Source organism: Glossina fuscipes, unplaced genomic scaffold, assembly GCF_014805625.2.
Source record: "Glossina fuscipes isolate IAEA_lab_2018 unplaced genomic scaffold, Yale_Gfus_2 0, whole genome shotgun sequence".
Classification (NCBI taxonomy): Eukaryota; Metazoa; Arthropoda; class Insecta; order Diptera; family Glossinidae; genus Glossina; species Glossina fuscipes.
In genome coordinates this window covers 36,401,429-36,417,323 of record NW_023998414.1, presented here as the reverse complement: position 1 = coordinate 36,417,323, position 15,895 = coordinate 36,401,429, and the positions used below count along the sequence as shown (strand labels likewise).

At 32.7% G+C, this 15,895-nt stretch overlaps 1 protein-coding gene across 2 annotated transcripts in view; it reads left to right on the top strand.

Moving 5' to 3' along the window:
• LOC119641489 (neprilysin-3) overlaps positions 1-12,049 on the top strand; it is a 12,716-nt gene extending 667 nt beyond the window's left edge. Inside the window, exons 1-9 of one of the 2 annotated variants that reach the window (XM_038040208.1) lie at positions 2,052-2,108; positions 2,231-2,347; positions 6,442-6,598; positions 6,701-6,809; positions 6,878-7,192; positions 7,256-7,750; positions 7,848-8,677; positions 8,746-8,888; positions 11,679-12,049. In XM_038040208.1, the coding sequence (XP_037896136.1) occupies positions 2,073-2,108; positions 2,231-2,347; positions 6,442-6,598; positions 6,701-6,809; positions 6,878-7,192; positions 7,256-7,750; positions 7,848-8,677; positions 8,746-8,888; positions 11,679-11,855 (2,379 nt within the window). In that variant the 5' untranslated portion in view covers positions 2,052-2,072 and the 3' untranslated portion in view covers positions 11,856-12,049. Of the gene's footprint in view, positions 1-2,051; positions 2,109-2,230; positions 2,348-6,441; positions 6,599-6,700; positions 6,810-6,877; positions 7,193-7,255; positions 7,751-7,847; positions 8,678-8,745; positions 8,889-11,678 lie in introns of those variants that run through there. The other variant, XM_038040216.1, reaches the window with a different exon arrangement.
• The last annotated feature ends 3,846 nt before the right edge of the window (positions 12,050-15,895 follow it).

Sequence of the window (15,895 nt, the reverse complement as noted above, 5' to 3'; positions counted from 1 at the left end):
CCCTCCCCCTCCTCCACCACCTTCTTCTATTCTGCGATCCGCTAACGTTACTTATAACGTTACTATATTATGTATGCAACGAAAAGAACAAGAAGTGTATACCTAAACAATAAATGTTAATGCCAGCGTGTGTATGTGTGTGTGTGTGTGTGTGTGCGTAATAACATACTTGCATATATTTACACATTTGAACTTATAGACTCATATTTTCATTGCAATCACTCTTGTACAATGCGCAGCAAAATCATTGCAATTTCCTGTCGCAATAAAATTTTGAGATCCCTTTGCATACGCTCCGAACTGCTTTGCAGGCCGGGCTTTGGATATAAGTGCATTCGCATTCGATTCTTAAATAAAAATAAACTAATGATAGATACGGCCTTAGAGAAACAAACAACACAATTCCAAAATGAAAATTTGAATTTTTATATCCATCAACGGTAACGGAACAGTCCGCTGATATTTGGTTTAGAGCTACCATTGGAGAACCATAAGAGTACATCAGATGTGTGTTTTAAATTTTAACACAAGAACTATTTATTAGAGATTCCGTAGAGTAAATGTTAAGTATCGAATGCTGACATTTGCATCGGTCCGTTGCTCCGTTTACCTCTTCCTACCTTCTGTTGCAGCATCCATGCGATGCGAGTACGTCGGATGTGTGCTTCAGATTTTAATACAAGAATCATTCGTTAGTGATTCCGTAGAGTAAATGTAAAGTTTCGAATGCTGACAGTTGTATTGGCCCGTTGCAGCATCCATGGATGCGAGATGCGACATCAGATGTGTCTTTCAAATTTTAATACAAGAACCATTCGTTAGTGATTCCGTAGTGCATAATTACAATATTGAATGCTTACAGTTACATTGGTCCGTCTCTCCGCTCACTTGTCTTATTACTCTTCGACAACCACAGTCGTAAAAATGCAATAAAATTTTATTATTATTATTATTATTAGTTTAGCCAGAACTATAGAAGAAATTCGAAGCCTAAAGTTTTCGCTTCTTTTTTTCTTTTTTTTTTAATTTTAACTTGATCCATTTGCTCATAGTTTGAGTATAAATTTGAATTTTAATCCTTTCTGAACGAAACATCCTAATAACCAAATCGAAAATATCAATATATTTCATAGTCATACTCGTTGCCAAAAAAAAAAAAAAAAAAAAAAAAAATGTTTTGGTATTTTGAACAGAATAAGCTTCGCATTCCATCCATATCCATTCCGCATTTGTGATTGAAATTTTTAAAAAGGTCGAAAATAAAAAGATTATGGTAAACACGGTATACACACGGCATTCTTGAGTTTGAAAGTTATTGTAATTTGTTCGCTTAAGCACGCTTGGCTTTATGTTAAAAATCTTGGAAAACATATCGAACTTAAAATCGGATATAATTATTTAAAGTTCGTATAGTGTAAACATAGCTTATCTATTCAAATGCCCTATTAGGTGGATGGATGGGGCGCTAATGAAAAATTTTACCACCATGCCCATATAATTGTATCGTTTATTTTCTTCTTCTTATCAATATTTTCATATAAAGTTTACATATAAAAATGTAATTTTATCGGAAAAATTTCTATTGTTTCGTTATCAACTGTATGCGTGCATAGATATATACATTTACTATATATCTGCTTACGTATATTTGACTATTCTCACTTTTGATTCTTCGTTCTTTAGTTCTTCATTCTCCTCTATAAGCATTTACGCGGCCCAGTGAATACATTCAAGCACTCTCTAAATAACATATATAGAATACAAGCATAGCAGGCTTCTACATGTGTACACACATATAAATATCTGGAGCGCGTAATAATGTTTATTTGTTTACATTGCCGCGTAGATTGTTGACGATTGTTACCCATACGAAATGATTCTTTTGTATACCGCAAATAGTTTATCTTCGACTCGTGTCGAAGTAAAAAGCTTTATATAGTCGTTAGCTAGTCAAAGTCAGGGGTTGTAGTTCATATATATATATATATATATCTATATATATATATAAATAAATCGCATTATTTTGCGTATTTTTTTTTTTTTTTTTATTTTCCTTTAAACGTTCGTTAATAATGTTTGTTTACAAACACTTACAGGATCGTTTTAACGTAAGAATAACTTATATTTCATATAACATATATATATATATATATATATATATATATTATATTAGGATTCTTGCGGGCATACATTGATTGCTCTTATTAAATGACTTGTGTTTCTCTTGCAGATGACGCGTTACAAACAGACTGAATTCTCTGAGGAGGATAGCAGCTCCATTGGGGGTGTGCAATTAAATGAGCCCTCCAGCAGCACCGGCATGCAGATACGTTATCACACGGCTCGGGTAAGAAAATATACAGCATATAACAAACCTGATAAACATTTGCAATATCAGTCTGCGAAATAAACTAAATTAAATTTTTCATTGAAACATAAATGAAAATTATATCAAATTATTTTTATTATACTGCATATTGTCATTTGCTTCGTTAATTGAATAACAATGTAGGGTGTTTTCGTTATTATCATTATTATAAACATGCTATCATGTCTTATACACTTACATTATATATAGACGTATCACTGCAATCTTGATTATTTAAGCTTGCTTTATAGCATTTCTCAAATTTATTTATTAGTAATACGCGGCTTTTGCTGCAATTTTCACTTACGCTAGTTGAACGAACGAATGGCTTCAGCTAATGCTTTTGAAATTGGCGCTCATTTATTGTGCTATTGAAAAAATTTTTAAACGAAATGAAAACAAAAAAAAAATTCGAATTTAAAATTTTTGTTTAAAAAGCTGCTCTCTTCAGAAGGAATCAAAATTTGGAAAAGTCATTTCAATTCCTTTGAACTCTTGGACCTACGGGAGGAACGATTTGATTTATTTCTTTTCTTTCAAATTTTTTAACGGCCTAATCATTCAGTATAAAATTCAAACTAAATGTGGACTTCTGAATAAGGGCAATTGGATGAGTCTCTGTCACGATAGTAAACGGTACGATGGCTACCAAGACAAATCAAAGACGTTGTAATCTTGTCATGATGAACAATTTCATTACGGTATCGCCATAATTTTCTGAATCAATCTTAGCTTGTCTGTCCGTCTACATGTGCGATGTCTATTATGCACTTTTGTGTTCGACCTATAGGTCGTAAACTTTGAGATATATAGATGAAATTGGTACGCCGACGTGTTTTTACCCAGGAAAGAACTCTATTGAAAAAGTTTCGGATCGGACCACCACTACCATTTTAGATCACTTCTCCTGTAATAACTTATTAGGGAAATTATTGCAACTCTCAACATTTTTCGTTAGACCTCACTGAGCAATAGTACTTCGACAGACTTAATTGGTATGAAATATTTGGTGCGTCAAAGCCAATTTTTTGGACCTCCTCACCCACTCATATAAGCGTTCCTATGAAAACTGCATCTGTATAAGACAAAAAGTTCTCATTTTCAATATTTCATGATGAAATGATAAACAGACAAAGAAATCAACCGTAGCGAGTTTGGACCATGTACATCTATTTTCTGGAATTTATTAGCTTTGGATCGGATAAATGGCAATTTTCTAAACTCTTTGCCATCTAACTATTCCTAAGGAAGTTCAATACGCATTATAGGTAAAAAGGCCTTATTTTCAATACAACTTGATGAGAATACGTTTTAGTAATTTAGTTCAAATTTCTTCATCTCAACCTATTAAAGTGTCTAAGGAAAAATAAGACTTTATATGCCAAAATGGTCTAATTTTGAATATTTTATAATGGAAATTTATCCTTATGAATCCGACCATGGAGAATTTGAATCACGTAGTTGAAAATTGGTTAACTAGGAAATCACTACAGCAACGCCGTATTCTGAATTTCGATTCACTTCAAAATGAAAGTAAATTAGTTTACTTTACGGATCGCCAAGAACGTACAGATATTCTGCAAAATGATATATAACTCATGGGCAATGCTTAAGTTGTCATCAGTAGAAATTGCTGCAACTGTAAATTGAGTCATCCATTTTAATATATTGTTGAAAAAGACAAAGTTCATAAGTAGAATACTAACGCAAGAAAATGAGTATTAAGATTTTTTCCAATAAAGAGCAAGAAATAAATTATAGGTTAGATCGAAATATCTCTATACTCAATCGCATCAGATATGTGTTATAAAGTAATAAGCGATCACGGGGGATCGCCATAGGAAAGCCAAAGCGAGCTATTGGAAATGAGAGCTACACTGGAAAATATCATAGGACATCTTTGTTTTAATATCTACTCTTTGGCACGATAGTCATTATCGAAGGCCAGATAAGTTAAGATAGCTAACTAGTACCCGTTATTTTATGTGCCAGTCGAAAATTTTAAAAGAGCACCTATTAGCTAACAGCTATTAGCTGTGATTGTATCTAAAATCAGAGAAGAGTTATAGTGTGCAAAGTAAACATTTTAGAAGATCGTTGCCTTGATATGAAAAACTAGCATATAAATAATGGCAAATGGATCCTCAAGAACTAAAACACGAGTGAACCGCAGAAGAAACGAACGTTAAGGGATGACGAATGATACACAAATAATGGATGTGGGAAAAAATCTGCACCCATAACAGGCGGACATCCACCCCCCAACACACTAGAGATATATCACATAAATAGAATATGGTTGCAATCGACAACAGTTCAGACAGACAATTTTTGATCCGATATTGATGTGATATTATGAAAATTTAAGAGTAACTTTAAAACTCTTCACTAAAAGTAATAAAATTCTGATTCCGTAATAAATTACCAGGTTTTTAATGTCAGTAATGAGCAAACTTTTGAACCTGTTTAGATGTAGATGTGTAGATCAAGAAACAAGGCAAACTTTTTGGGGTTGTAACCCTCTTAAAAAAGGCGAAACACAAGGCCAGACACATAAACGAATGCTTTGCAGTGTATTTCTATGCGTTACGAGTGATACCGCGCGAAAAATCTAACGTAACCTCGCTAATAATTACAAAATTTTATTCATGTAAAGTAAGAAAGGAAATTTAAAATTGATGTTACTGTGAAAAAAAAGTTTCGGAACCTCTGCTTGTAATAAAAAAATTATCTAAAAACATGATAAAGGCCTCTTTGATCTTCAAAAGTTACTCATTTGTTTTCATTTAAGAGTTGTGTTCGCAAAGTAAACCATTAAATAGCTTTCCACAGATAAGCACTCATGCTGACGTCATAATATCAAAGCGAAGACGATTTATATCGCCCGCGAAACAATGGTATTTAAATTAGCTGTATTCGTCATTGGATGAAAAATTAAAACTTACTTAATATAATCCGAACACTAAAGCAAACTATTATCATTAAAATTCAGGCGATCAGTGAACTCTTACGTACAGGGGTAAAGGAAATTCAAACAAGTGTGTATTTTTTTCCTCAACTGACCGATTAGGAGAAAAAATTTTACCAATATAATTGGAGAGGAGCGATTAGACAAGCACGCATAAGCGGTCAAAGAAGTCATGCGAATATTTTGAGGCGTTTGAGAAACTTATAAAACGTTACGTTATTCTAATCGAGCAAAAGGCAGGGCTTGACGTATTGGATGTTGACTGGGTTTCGTCAATATTTTCGTACGTCCTACCATATGATAGCCTAGCCAGCTTTTACCAACGCAAGAGCAATCGTTGATTGAGCAGTGTTGTGCTTCGAATCAAATACGCAAAGTAATTCTTGACCCAAATGGGGTTTTTCTTACTTACAATCCGATGTATTTGATCATCAAATAAACTGTGCGTATATACATTCCCACATGTTGCATGATGTATGATCTGATATGTGATCTATAAGATTCCAGATGATATACGGTATACGATGTATGATATACGTTGGGGTGATATGTTATATATGATATATGATGTATGACTGATGATATATGATTTATGATATATGATTTATGACATATGATATATGTCTTATGATATATCATTTATGATATATAATATATGATATATGATATATGGACATATGATAGATAATATACGAGACAAAAAGTTCGGAGCATAATTCTTTCAAGTCAAATCAATTTTTTTCTGTTTATTAAGACGAAAGTAAAATGAGATTAGTAAAAGGGTAGAAAGAGAGTAACAGTTATTAGTGGATGTCCTTATCGTTCTTAAAATCTATTTACATTGATTAGCTTTATATCGGAAAGTTTTTAGGTAAGTAGGTAAATTTCGGTCACATCGAACCAATCATTCATAAGTTGGATGATTAAAACTTGACGAACACATTCATAGGTCAACAATTGCTTATAAGTTTGGAAGCAGCAAAATAATTTAGGATTGAATGAATTGATAGTCTTCTAGTGGTGCTGTTAATATAAGCAGTCCATAACAAAAAATAACGATTTCTATAGCAATGTTTTTTTTTTTTTTACTATTTCATTTTTTTAGGCAACACTCAATTGGCGCTCACGTAATCGCACCGAAAAATGGTTGCTGCTTATAATATCCGTAATGTTCCTTATCATCCTTGCTTTGTTATTAATAACGTTGACACATGATTCAGATAGAAATACACGTATTTTACACGTAGAACCGCACAATAGAAGTATGTGTTGAAAAAAGAACAAAATGAAATTCGAAAACTCGCCTCTTCACTAATATATTTTGACTGAATTATTACAGAAATGATTTCTTTCGCATATTACAGATAACGATTTACCCTGTCTTACGGAACATTGTGTATTTGCGGCCAGCGAGATTTTAAAATCGATCGATAAAACAGTAAATCCTTGCGATGACTTTTATGGTTACGCGTGGTAAGCTATGCGAATATTCGCCCAGTATATCTTGAAATATTTGTAGTTAATTTCCCTTCACCCTTCAGTAATCAATGGATAAAAAATAATCCTATACCCGAGGGAAAGTCGTCGTGGGGTACATTCAGCAATTTGGAACAACGCAATCAATTGATCATAAAAAATGTACTTGAGAAACCAATGAAAACTTTCAAATCGGAAGCGGAAAAAAAAGCAAAAGTTTATTATGAATCATGTTTGGATAAAAACGATCAGATAGAGAAATTGGGTGCTAAGCCTATGGTGGATTTATTATATAAAATTGGCGGTTGGAATGTTACGCACAGTGGCTTCAATATCGGCAAATGGAGTTTGGCCAACAGTCTTAAGATCTTACAAAATAAGTGAGAATCTGGGAAAAAAAAAACTATAAGTTGAGATGTCACTGATTACAAATTCTATTACAGATATAATTTTAACTGTTTATTTGGCTGGGCTATAGGGGAAGACGATAAAAATTCCTCACGGCATATCATACAAATTGATCAGGGTGGCCTAACTTTGCCGACGCCAGATTATTATGATAACAGAACCGAAATTCATCGCAAGGTCTTGCACGAATATATTGAATATATGACAAAAGTGTGCGTACTATTGGGTGCCAATGAAACCGATGCACGCCGTCAGATGCGGGAAGTTATCGCATTCGAAACTAAACTCGCCAACATATCCAGCCCGCTTGAGGAGAGACGTAACGAGGAGGCGATGTACCATCCGATGAAATTGGCGGAATTGGAAAAGTTAGCTCCATTCCTAAATTGGACGCAACACTTTGATCACGCTTTACAACTGGTCAATCGACGAGTTTTTCAAAAAGAAGTGGTAATCGTTTATGCTCCAGACTTTCTAAGAAATCTTTCGAAAATAATCCTAGAAATGGAAAAGACTATTGAAGGGAGAAAGTAAGCTATAAGAATTTTAACAATTCACTTTCATTTATAGAAAACCAATAGCGACAAATTCAATACTAACGTTGTTATCATTTCCGTTGTTTTTAAGTACTTTAAATAACTATTTGGTATGGCAGGCTATACGTACTTTGTCGTCTTGTCTATCGAAACCGTTTCGCGATGCGTATAAGGGTGTACGCAAAGCTCTAATGGGCTCGGATGGCGGCGAGGAGGTTTGGCGTTATTGTGTAGCCGACACCAACAATGTAGTGGGTTTTGCTGTCGGTGCCATATTTGTACGTCAAGCATTCCATGGCGAATCGAAACCGGAGGCCGAACAAATGATTAATGAAATACGTGAAGCCTTCAAGTTCAATATAGAAAATCTCATTTGGATGGATAAACGAACGCGAGAGCGTGCCATTGATAAAGCAAGCGCCATTACAGACATGATCGGTTTTCCCGATTACATCCTGAATGGTGAAGAATTGGATAAAAAGTATAGCGAATTGGATATCTCACCCAATGAATACTTTGAGAATAATATTCAAGTGAACATGTTCAATTTAAAGAAAAATTTGGAGAAACTTGATCAGCCCGTTAACAAAACAAACTGGGGCATGACTCCGCAAATGGTGAACGCGTATTATACACCTTCAAAAAATCAAATTGTATTTCCTGCCGGTATCTTGCAAATGCCTTTCTTCGATATACACAACCCGAAGAGTTTAAATTTCGGTGCAATGGGCGTGGTAATGGGTCACGAATTGACGCACGCCTTCGATGACCAGGGTCGAGAATATGACAAATTCGGCAACATGAACCGTTGGTGGGATAATAAAAGCATTGAGCGCTTTAATGAGAAAATTGAATGTTTTGCTAATCAGTATGGTTCGTATGTCCTTAATGGCTGGCGCTTAAATGGCAAACAAACATTAGGTTAATAAGAATTTTCAACTTGACATTATGCTTTCATCTAATAGTCATCTATATCATTTATTTTTCAGGTGAAAATATAGCCGACAATGGTGGTATTAAAGCGGCCTATCATGCTTACCTTAATACTCTTCTTGACAAACAAGCGGATCTCTTAAAGCTGCCCGGCTTAAATCTAACTCATGAACAATTATTTTTTGTGTCCTTTGCTCAGGTAATTATAACGGCTATGGTTCATTTAATTATACACTAACGTATTTCGGTTCATCTTTCGTTTAAACTTAAAACAATTTTCATTATTCTCTAGCGTTTTATTTTTTGATATTATATACAGTTAAATATTGCCTTTACCGCTAAGGATTAAGCTAAGCTATTAGAGATCGTATGAGATTTATATATATATATATATATATATATATATATATATATGTATATATGTATATATGTTCAGTTTTAGATTACGAGTCCTTTTGATTGTCTTCTGGACCCCTGCTGTTCGTCCCCTTCTTTTTGGATGGATTTAATTGTTTCATTCAAGCTTGGCATATATATAAAGCATAAAAAGGTTTACTAAATACGAGTCTTTGACTGTATACTATTTTCTGCGTATATGCAACAATCAAAAAGACTGTTTATTTTTTCGATTCAGAATAAATTTCTAAATTGATTTAAGCATGTCCGTCCGTCTGTCCGTCTGTTCGTTTAATGACTGTCCATGAATTTTGATGTTCAGCTTACGAATCACAATAAGCGAGATATTTTGATTAAACACACACACACAAACAGGACTTCTTACGTTTAATGCCAAGGATCAGATGCCATATAAACCTTTGTATAATATTTTAAATATTTATTGACAATAACCAACGAAAAGTGTTATAATTTTAAGCTAAATCAAATTTCTTTCCGATGGTATAATTTTTCGAACTTTCTACCCCAGAAACGTTTGTGCAACAAATAAGTATTTAGATGAAAACAAGACAACAAGGAACGGAAATTTGATTTTAATATTTCGATGACAAAGTGGAAAATATTGCAATATGGAAAAATGAATATAAATAAAGAATTTAGTTAGATTATGTACTGGGTACGATTCCATAACATTTCAATTGGTTACTTTGCTTACTTTTTTTCCAAATTCATTTGAGAAGTACCTTAAGACTAATTGCTAATACGACCCAACGTTACTATCACAGTTAGTAGATAAATATCAACACAGTTCTCTAAATAATAGGTTGGAGGAAAAGTTCTGTCGTATTTTATGCATGTACTTTGCTTTAACACAAAACCCAAGAGATTTAATGTGATCTCCAACAGTTGTATGATGAATGCCTAACTCTTCTGCAATTTCTCGACTTGATAAATATGGATTATTTTCCAACATGGATCGCTTGGAGGTTCAGATCCTTCGGAACGAAATTTGCTAAACCATCTTTGACAAGTACGAAGAATATACTATATCTTTTCCAAATACCACATAGTACATAAATTTTTACATGCAACCGATGCGTTGCTTCCTTTTTGGAATTTATACAAAATGCAGTGTCATAAATGCACTATACCTACTGACATGTTTTTCATTTTAAATATCACAACTTAATGATGAACGGTAAAAAAGACCCATTTTTTTATTATACGGCAGCTAAAAAAACAAAAAAAATCCGAATGACTCACTAGGCAGATGTTCTTTTTATTTATAAAGCAAATTACCTGCCTATTTAAAATACGGCAGAACTTTCCCTCCAACCTAATATGTTTACGCTTCGAGCGTGTACAGCAGATTGTTTTAAGTAACGACTTAAGGCTGTTTAACAACATCAAGATGTCAACATGCTCTCTATGAATAGTTTTTATCATTATTACTATCATTGTTAATTTAGCTAAAGAAATAAATTCTAAGACTGCAATCCTAAAGCACACATCTCTAAGGCTATCGGGTTTATTAAAAACTCTACTGTACTTGAGATGTGAACCCTCGACCATTCAGTTGTTAGTCCAGATTCATTACCTTCGGCCATTCAGTCGGACTACTACTTTATATTATTTACCTTACTCTTCCATTTCGTTTGCCTGTGCTAGGTTAAGTACATTTTTCTATGAGTATGCTAAGTGAACGTGTGGGTGTACTGTGATTTAAATACATTCAGTTACGTTATTAGCTTAGATTCACATACATGCATACAGTACGTAAGACAATATTTAGTTCGTGGTATTGCGATATTAAAGGCAAGTTGTCTTACGTTAAGTCGCGTTAACAAAATCACATGGGCAGATATCTAATTACTACAGCCACACACAATGCACAACGCACTCAAATTCATTTTTGATTGTTAAGTCTTTGTTTCCTTCAATGAGGGAAAAGTTATAGAACAAGATTGATTGATATTAACTGCGCATTAAAATAGATTTACGTGATCCGAATTCGGTTAGGTCGATTCCTTTGTCAATTAAACCATTATGAATCAATTTTTACCATGAAATATTGAAATTTCCACCTTTTAACCAAACAAAGATTCACTTTTCATAGAAACGGTTATATGAGATGGAGCTCAAAAAATTCGCCAAATTTTTCATACAATTTAGAATGCCGAAATACGTTTGTCGAGAAATTTTGAAACGACTTTTCACAATAAGACGTTATCAGGGGAGTTATCAAACAAGTTAACCGAACCGAACCGAACCGAACCGAATCATTTTCAATAATGTTCGTTCCAGGGTTAGAGGACATCAATGTACCAAATCGTTTGTCAAAATATGTCGGAAATTTGCGATATGTATGGTGAGAACAAATTCACATGAACAGACATCAGACATCAGACAGACGGACAGACAAGTTACTATTGAGCCTATCTGATGTCCCCTTCTAGGTGTTGCGTACGTACGTCAAACTTATAGGAGATATGAGTCCAAGTGTACTATAAACTTTTTGTTTTTTCTTTCGTAACAAACCCTATTGTTGTGATTTGTTCTTTTTTTTTATTTCATTTAATTTGATTTTTTACAGGTATGGTGCTCTACCGGCACCGACGAAACGACCGTCTTGCAAATGGAAAAAGACACTCATTCACCCTCTAAGTTTCGTGTTGTTGGCACTTTGTCGAATATGCCCGAATTTGCGGAAGTTTTCCAATGTAAACCTGGTTCAAAAATGAATCCCACCAAGAAGTGTGAAGTGTGGTAATTTAAAAAAAAGATTGATATCTGGTCCTATTTGTCTAGTTAATATCTATGTGTATGTGTGATGTGCGAAAATCTTTTATATAATTAAGTAAGTAATTAAGAAGATTAAAACTGGAAATCTATACTAAATTTATTTGAACATGAATGTGCGTGAATTTATTAAAATAATTCTGATTTCCATTGTTTTTTCATTTCATAGTTAGTTCCTCGTTTTTCGTTTTTCGTTTTTTATTTATTTTTTTTTTTTATATATATATATATATATTTTTTTTTTTTTTTTTTTCTGTTATATATTTCATAAAAGTGATCTTCAAGTTAGATATGAGAAATTAATTAAAAGTCGTAGTATCTCTATTTAAGAATATTTTGGTTTGTAATGCATATAAAAATTGTTGTTTAGTATAAATATATTTTTGTATTTAACTATGTACGTGAAATCATATATAAAATTAAGGCGAACGTGTGCATTTTCTTCAATCATATCTAAGGAAAACCGTCTTGTAACCAAACCCATTGAAATGATCAAGTCCTAAATAATATGTTAACATATCCCCCATGAAAATGAAATTGAAAACTATTTAAAAGTTACGAGTTATTGGAATATGTTTCTCCTTATGCAGATAGCTATTTAGGACACTCTCAACCAAAATTTTGCTCACAAAAAAAAAAAAAAATGAAAATATTATTTTCAATTACGTTAAATTACTCTTTCAAATAATAAAAAAAAAAATAAAAAATAAAAATATATAAATATAATATATATAAAAATATATATATATATATATAAATAAATATATAAAACAAAGAAAGAAAACAGAGCACAAATTTTTTTAAAATTTTTTTATTTTCTTTTTTATATATTTTTTCTTTTTTTTTATAATAAACCTTATATCGTTGAATAGTATCGTCAACCTAATATCCAGTTCCTTTTGAGAAAATGTCTATTATAAGTCAAAATACATTCGTATGTATGTATGTATGTATGTGTTAATTAAGCATTTTATATATATTTTGAAAGCATTACTTACTATACAGGCGTGCGTACATACTTTTAATGTTATTAATATAAAAAAATTTTAATTTCGTTTTAACTAAAACAATTATAAAATATTTTTTTGTACTATTTATTAAGCAAATGAAAGAAAACAAGAAAAAATCAAAATTATAAATAAATTAAGAAACAACTAATCAATCTCTTGTGAAACTTTAACAATTCTTTTTTGTTTTATGAAAACACACTCCTACACTGAAACTGAAATTGAAATTGCAATGGAACGATTTCAAGCCGAGAGTATTCGCCAAACCGTTTCCGATTTCCAGTTCTTCGTTTATACAAATATAGGATGTCAATGTCGGCTATACATCTCTTCACAATTTTTTTCTCTTTCTTTTACAATATATTTGAGTATCACATATATAACCAAATAATGCATGCACCATATCGCCACGAAGTTGATCACCGTCGAATACTAATTGCCTTGTAATCTGCAAGACTATCTTAAGGATAGGAAGTTCAACTTCCAAAGAGCCCCATGAAAATCATTCGAAGCTCAGTTCGTGTTCAGAAAGCCGCGACATGGTACCAGAGTCGCTGTAACGGTCTTATTAGGCAAACAATTTCACTCGAGATTCTCTATTATTTGCCTTTTAGTAGGGCAATTCCATATATAAATGATATTCTTCAGACTCAGAGACTGCCATAATAGGGATTTATAAGCATAAGCACTCAAATAGATCAGTTATTGTATGTAACGCATTCGTGTAGCATATAGTATGCATTCACATGCCAGAGCTTTTTTGAACAAATTTTTTGAACATCCTTTAAAAATAGACCACACTTTTACATATGTATGCATGCATCTGAAAAGTGGAAATATATATATATATATATATATATATATATATATTATTTTTTATATATATATTATTTTATTTTATGTCTTTGCTAAAAAGCCAAATATTCGTGTCTTTGCCAAGTTATAAAAAACCGCAAAGAAACGAGAAATAGAAGGAATGTAAGAAAGTTACGTTTGCTCGAATCCTTTACACCCATCCTTGTGATCCTAGGAAAAGAAGAAAGCCAAACCAAATTTTCTAAGATTTGTTTTATTTTTTAGAATAAAAGTGAAAATTTTTATGGTAGACGTGTAGTAGTTTATGAGCGATAAGGAAAAAATCACGGAAAGTAAAGCTAATCACATTTTCTATTGCGTAGTATGTAAGTAGGCTTTTTAGGCAGGCAGGCAGGCCTGGGCATCATCCTTCGACGATGGGTATAAAATCACCGCGAAATAAAAAGAAACTGACAAAATGATCACAAAAATTCAAAAAAGTGTAGAAAACACTCTGTATGTATAGTCACTGAAAGGATGAGATCGCGTTATAAAAAATTTGAGAGTATTCCGATTTTTTACACCGGACTATAAAAAAACTTTAAATCTTTAAAGAGTATTTCTTTCTGTTGAACTCGTGTTAAATCAAATTTTGGCGTAAAAAAAAAATACGTGTAAAAAGAGAATTAGGTGTATTATCGATTTGCCGAAATTACTGAGTAAAATTGTTGGTTTAATGTCCCGATTAGTTTGTCTAGGAACTTTATTGTCATAAAGTTTAACTTAAATTTAGATATACGAGGTTACGAGGTTTTCAATCCGTTCAGAGCCCTCGCCAAATATCGAAATGATATCTACTATTTAATGTCAATATTGGATTCTTCAAATTCTATCAAATCAACTTTCCTCAATAGGCGCGATTTGTCTATGTCGTGTCTGAAGTAACTTCCAATTTTTACATCCAAATATGATTTTATAAATTAAGTCTATTTGGTCATTGTTATCGGTTGGCAAGCTTTTGTTAGAGGCTTACTCTCATCTCTCGAATTTGTACCGGCAACGGATGTCCTTCTACTCGGTGCATAAATGCTTTCTTTCTATTTCTAACATTGTGTTCCAGTTATTAATGTAACGAATTTTTCAAATAAATCGTTATATGGGAAAGTTGTCGAAAAAGTGATCCGATCCAAATCAATGTCAATAGTGTTCGTCCTTGGGTCAAAACATGTCGTTGTGCCAATTTCATTCCAATATTTTAAGAAAACAACATGGACAAACGGACAGACGTGCTTAAATCGATTCAGCAAATGATTCCGAATGATTCGTGTAGCAACAACTGAGTCCATCTCAAATACTTTTGCATGTTGCATGCATCCGGACAAGTTTAGCGCATATACTTTTTATTCGTTTCTGCAAAGCCGATTTGTTAGTGTACAACTGTGTAAAATGCTCAAAACTTAACGAACTGATATTCGCCTTAACCTATCCGTAGCCTTATCTATACTAATCGAATATGATGTTATTGATCTTTAGATTTCAAGATATTCAAGATTCGCGACAATTGAGAAAATGTATTCCTATTTGATGGTTACACACTTCCCCACATAGTTAATGTTGCATAATACTTGTGTTTTATTTAATTGCTTGTACTTCCAGTACAGACATAAAAGTGAAAGTATATAAATTGCTTGGTAAGCCCGTTTGCCTTTTTGCAGTTTGACCTGAACGATAAACGACAGTTGTGTTAAAACCTATAAGTGATGGTACGATCGAAATTGCATTAGTTTTTAGTTTAGTTTGCACAACAACACTCTCTGTTTACTGGCCTTTAAACATGAAATTAAACGCTTATGCGTCGCATTCAAGTGTGAGCATCAAAAAAAAATTTTATAAACAATAATGGTCTCAAGTACATTACCGTAGTTTCTTTGATGGGTCTATAGTGAGATGTTGTTGTTGTTGTATGATGCACTGAATACACTTTGCAAAGTAGGAATGTGATTTGATATGAGGAATTAATGTAGTGATGGATGTGGCGGTGACTCTCTATCAAGATCTGCTCTTATAGAAATTTCGATTAACTTAAGGTAAACTCTAATACCTATTTTGCCCCGCTTCAGTTCGTCAAGATTATTTCTCATTGAGAATTGAATGATTGTTTGATTCATTTTTACTTTCTGCTTATATACTATTTATAATAAAGTAATGT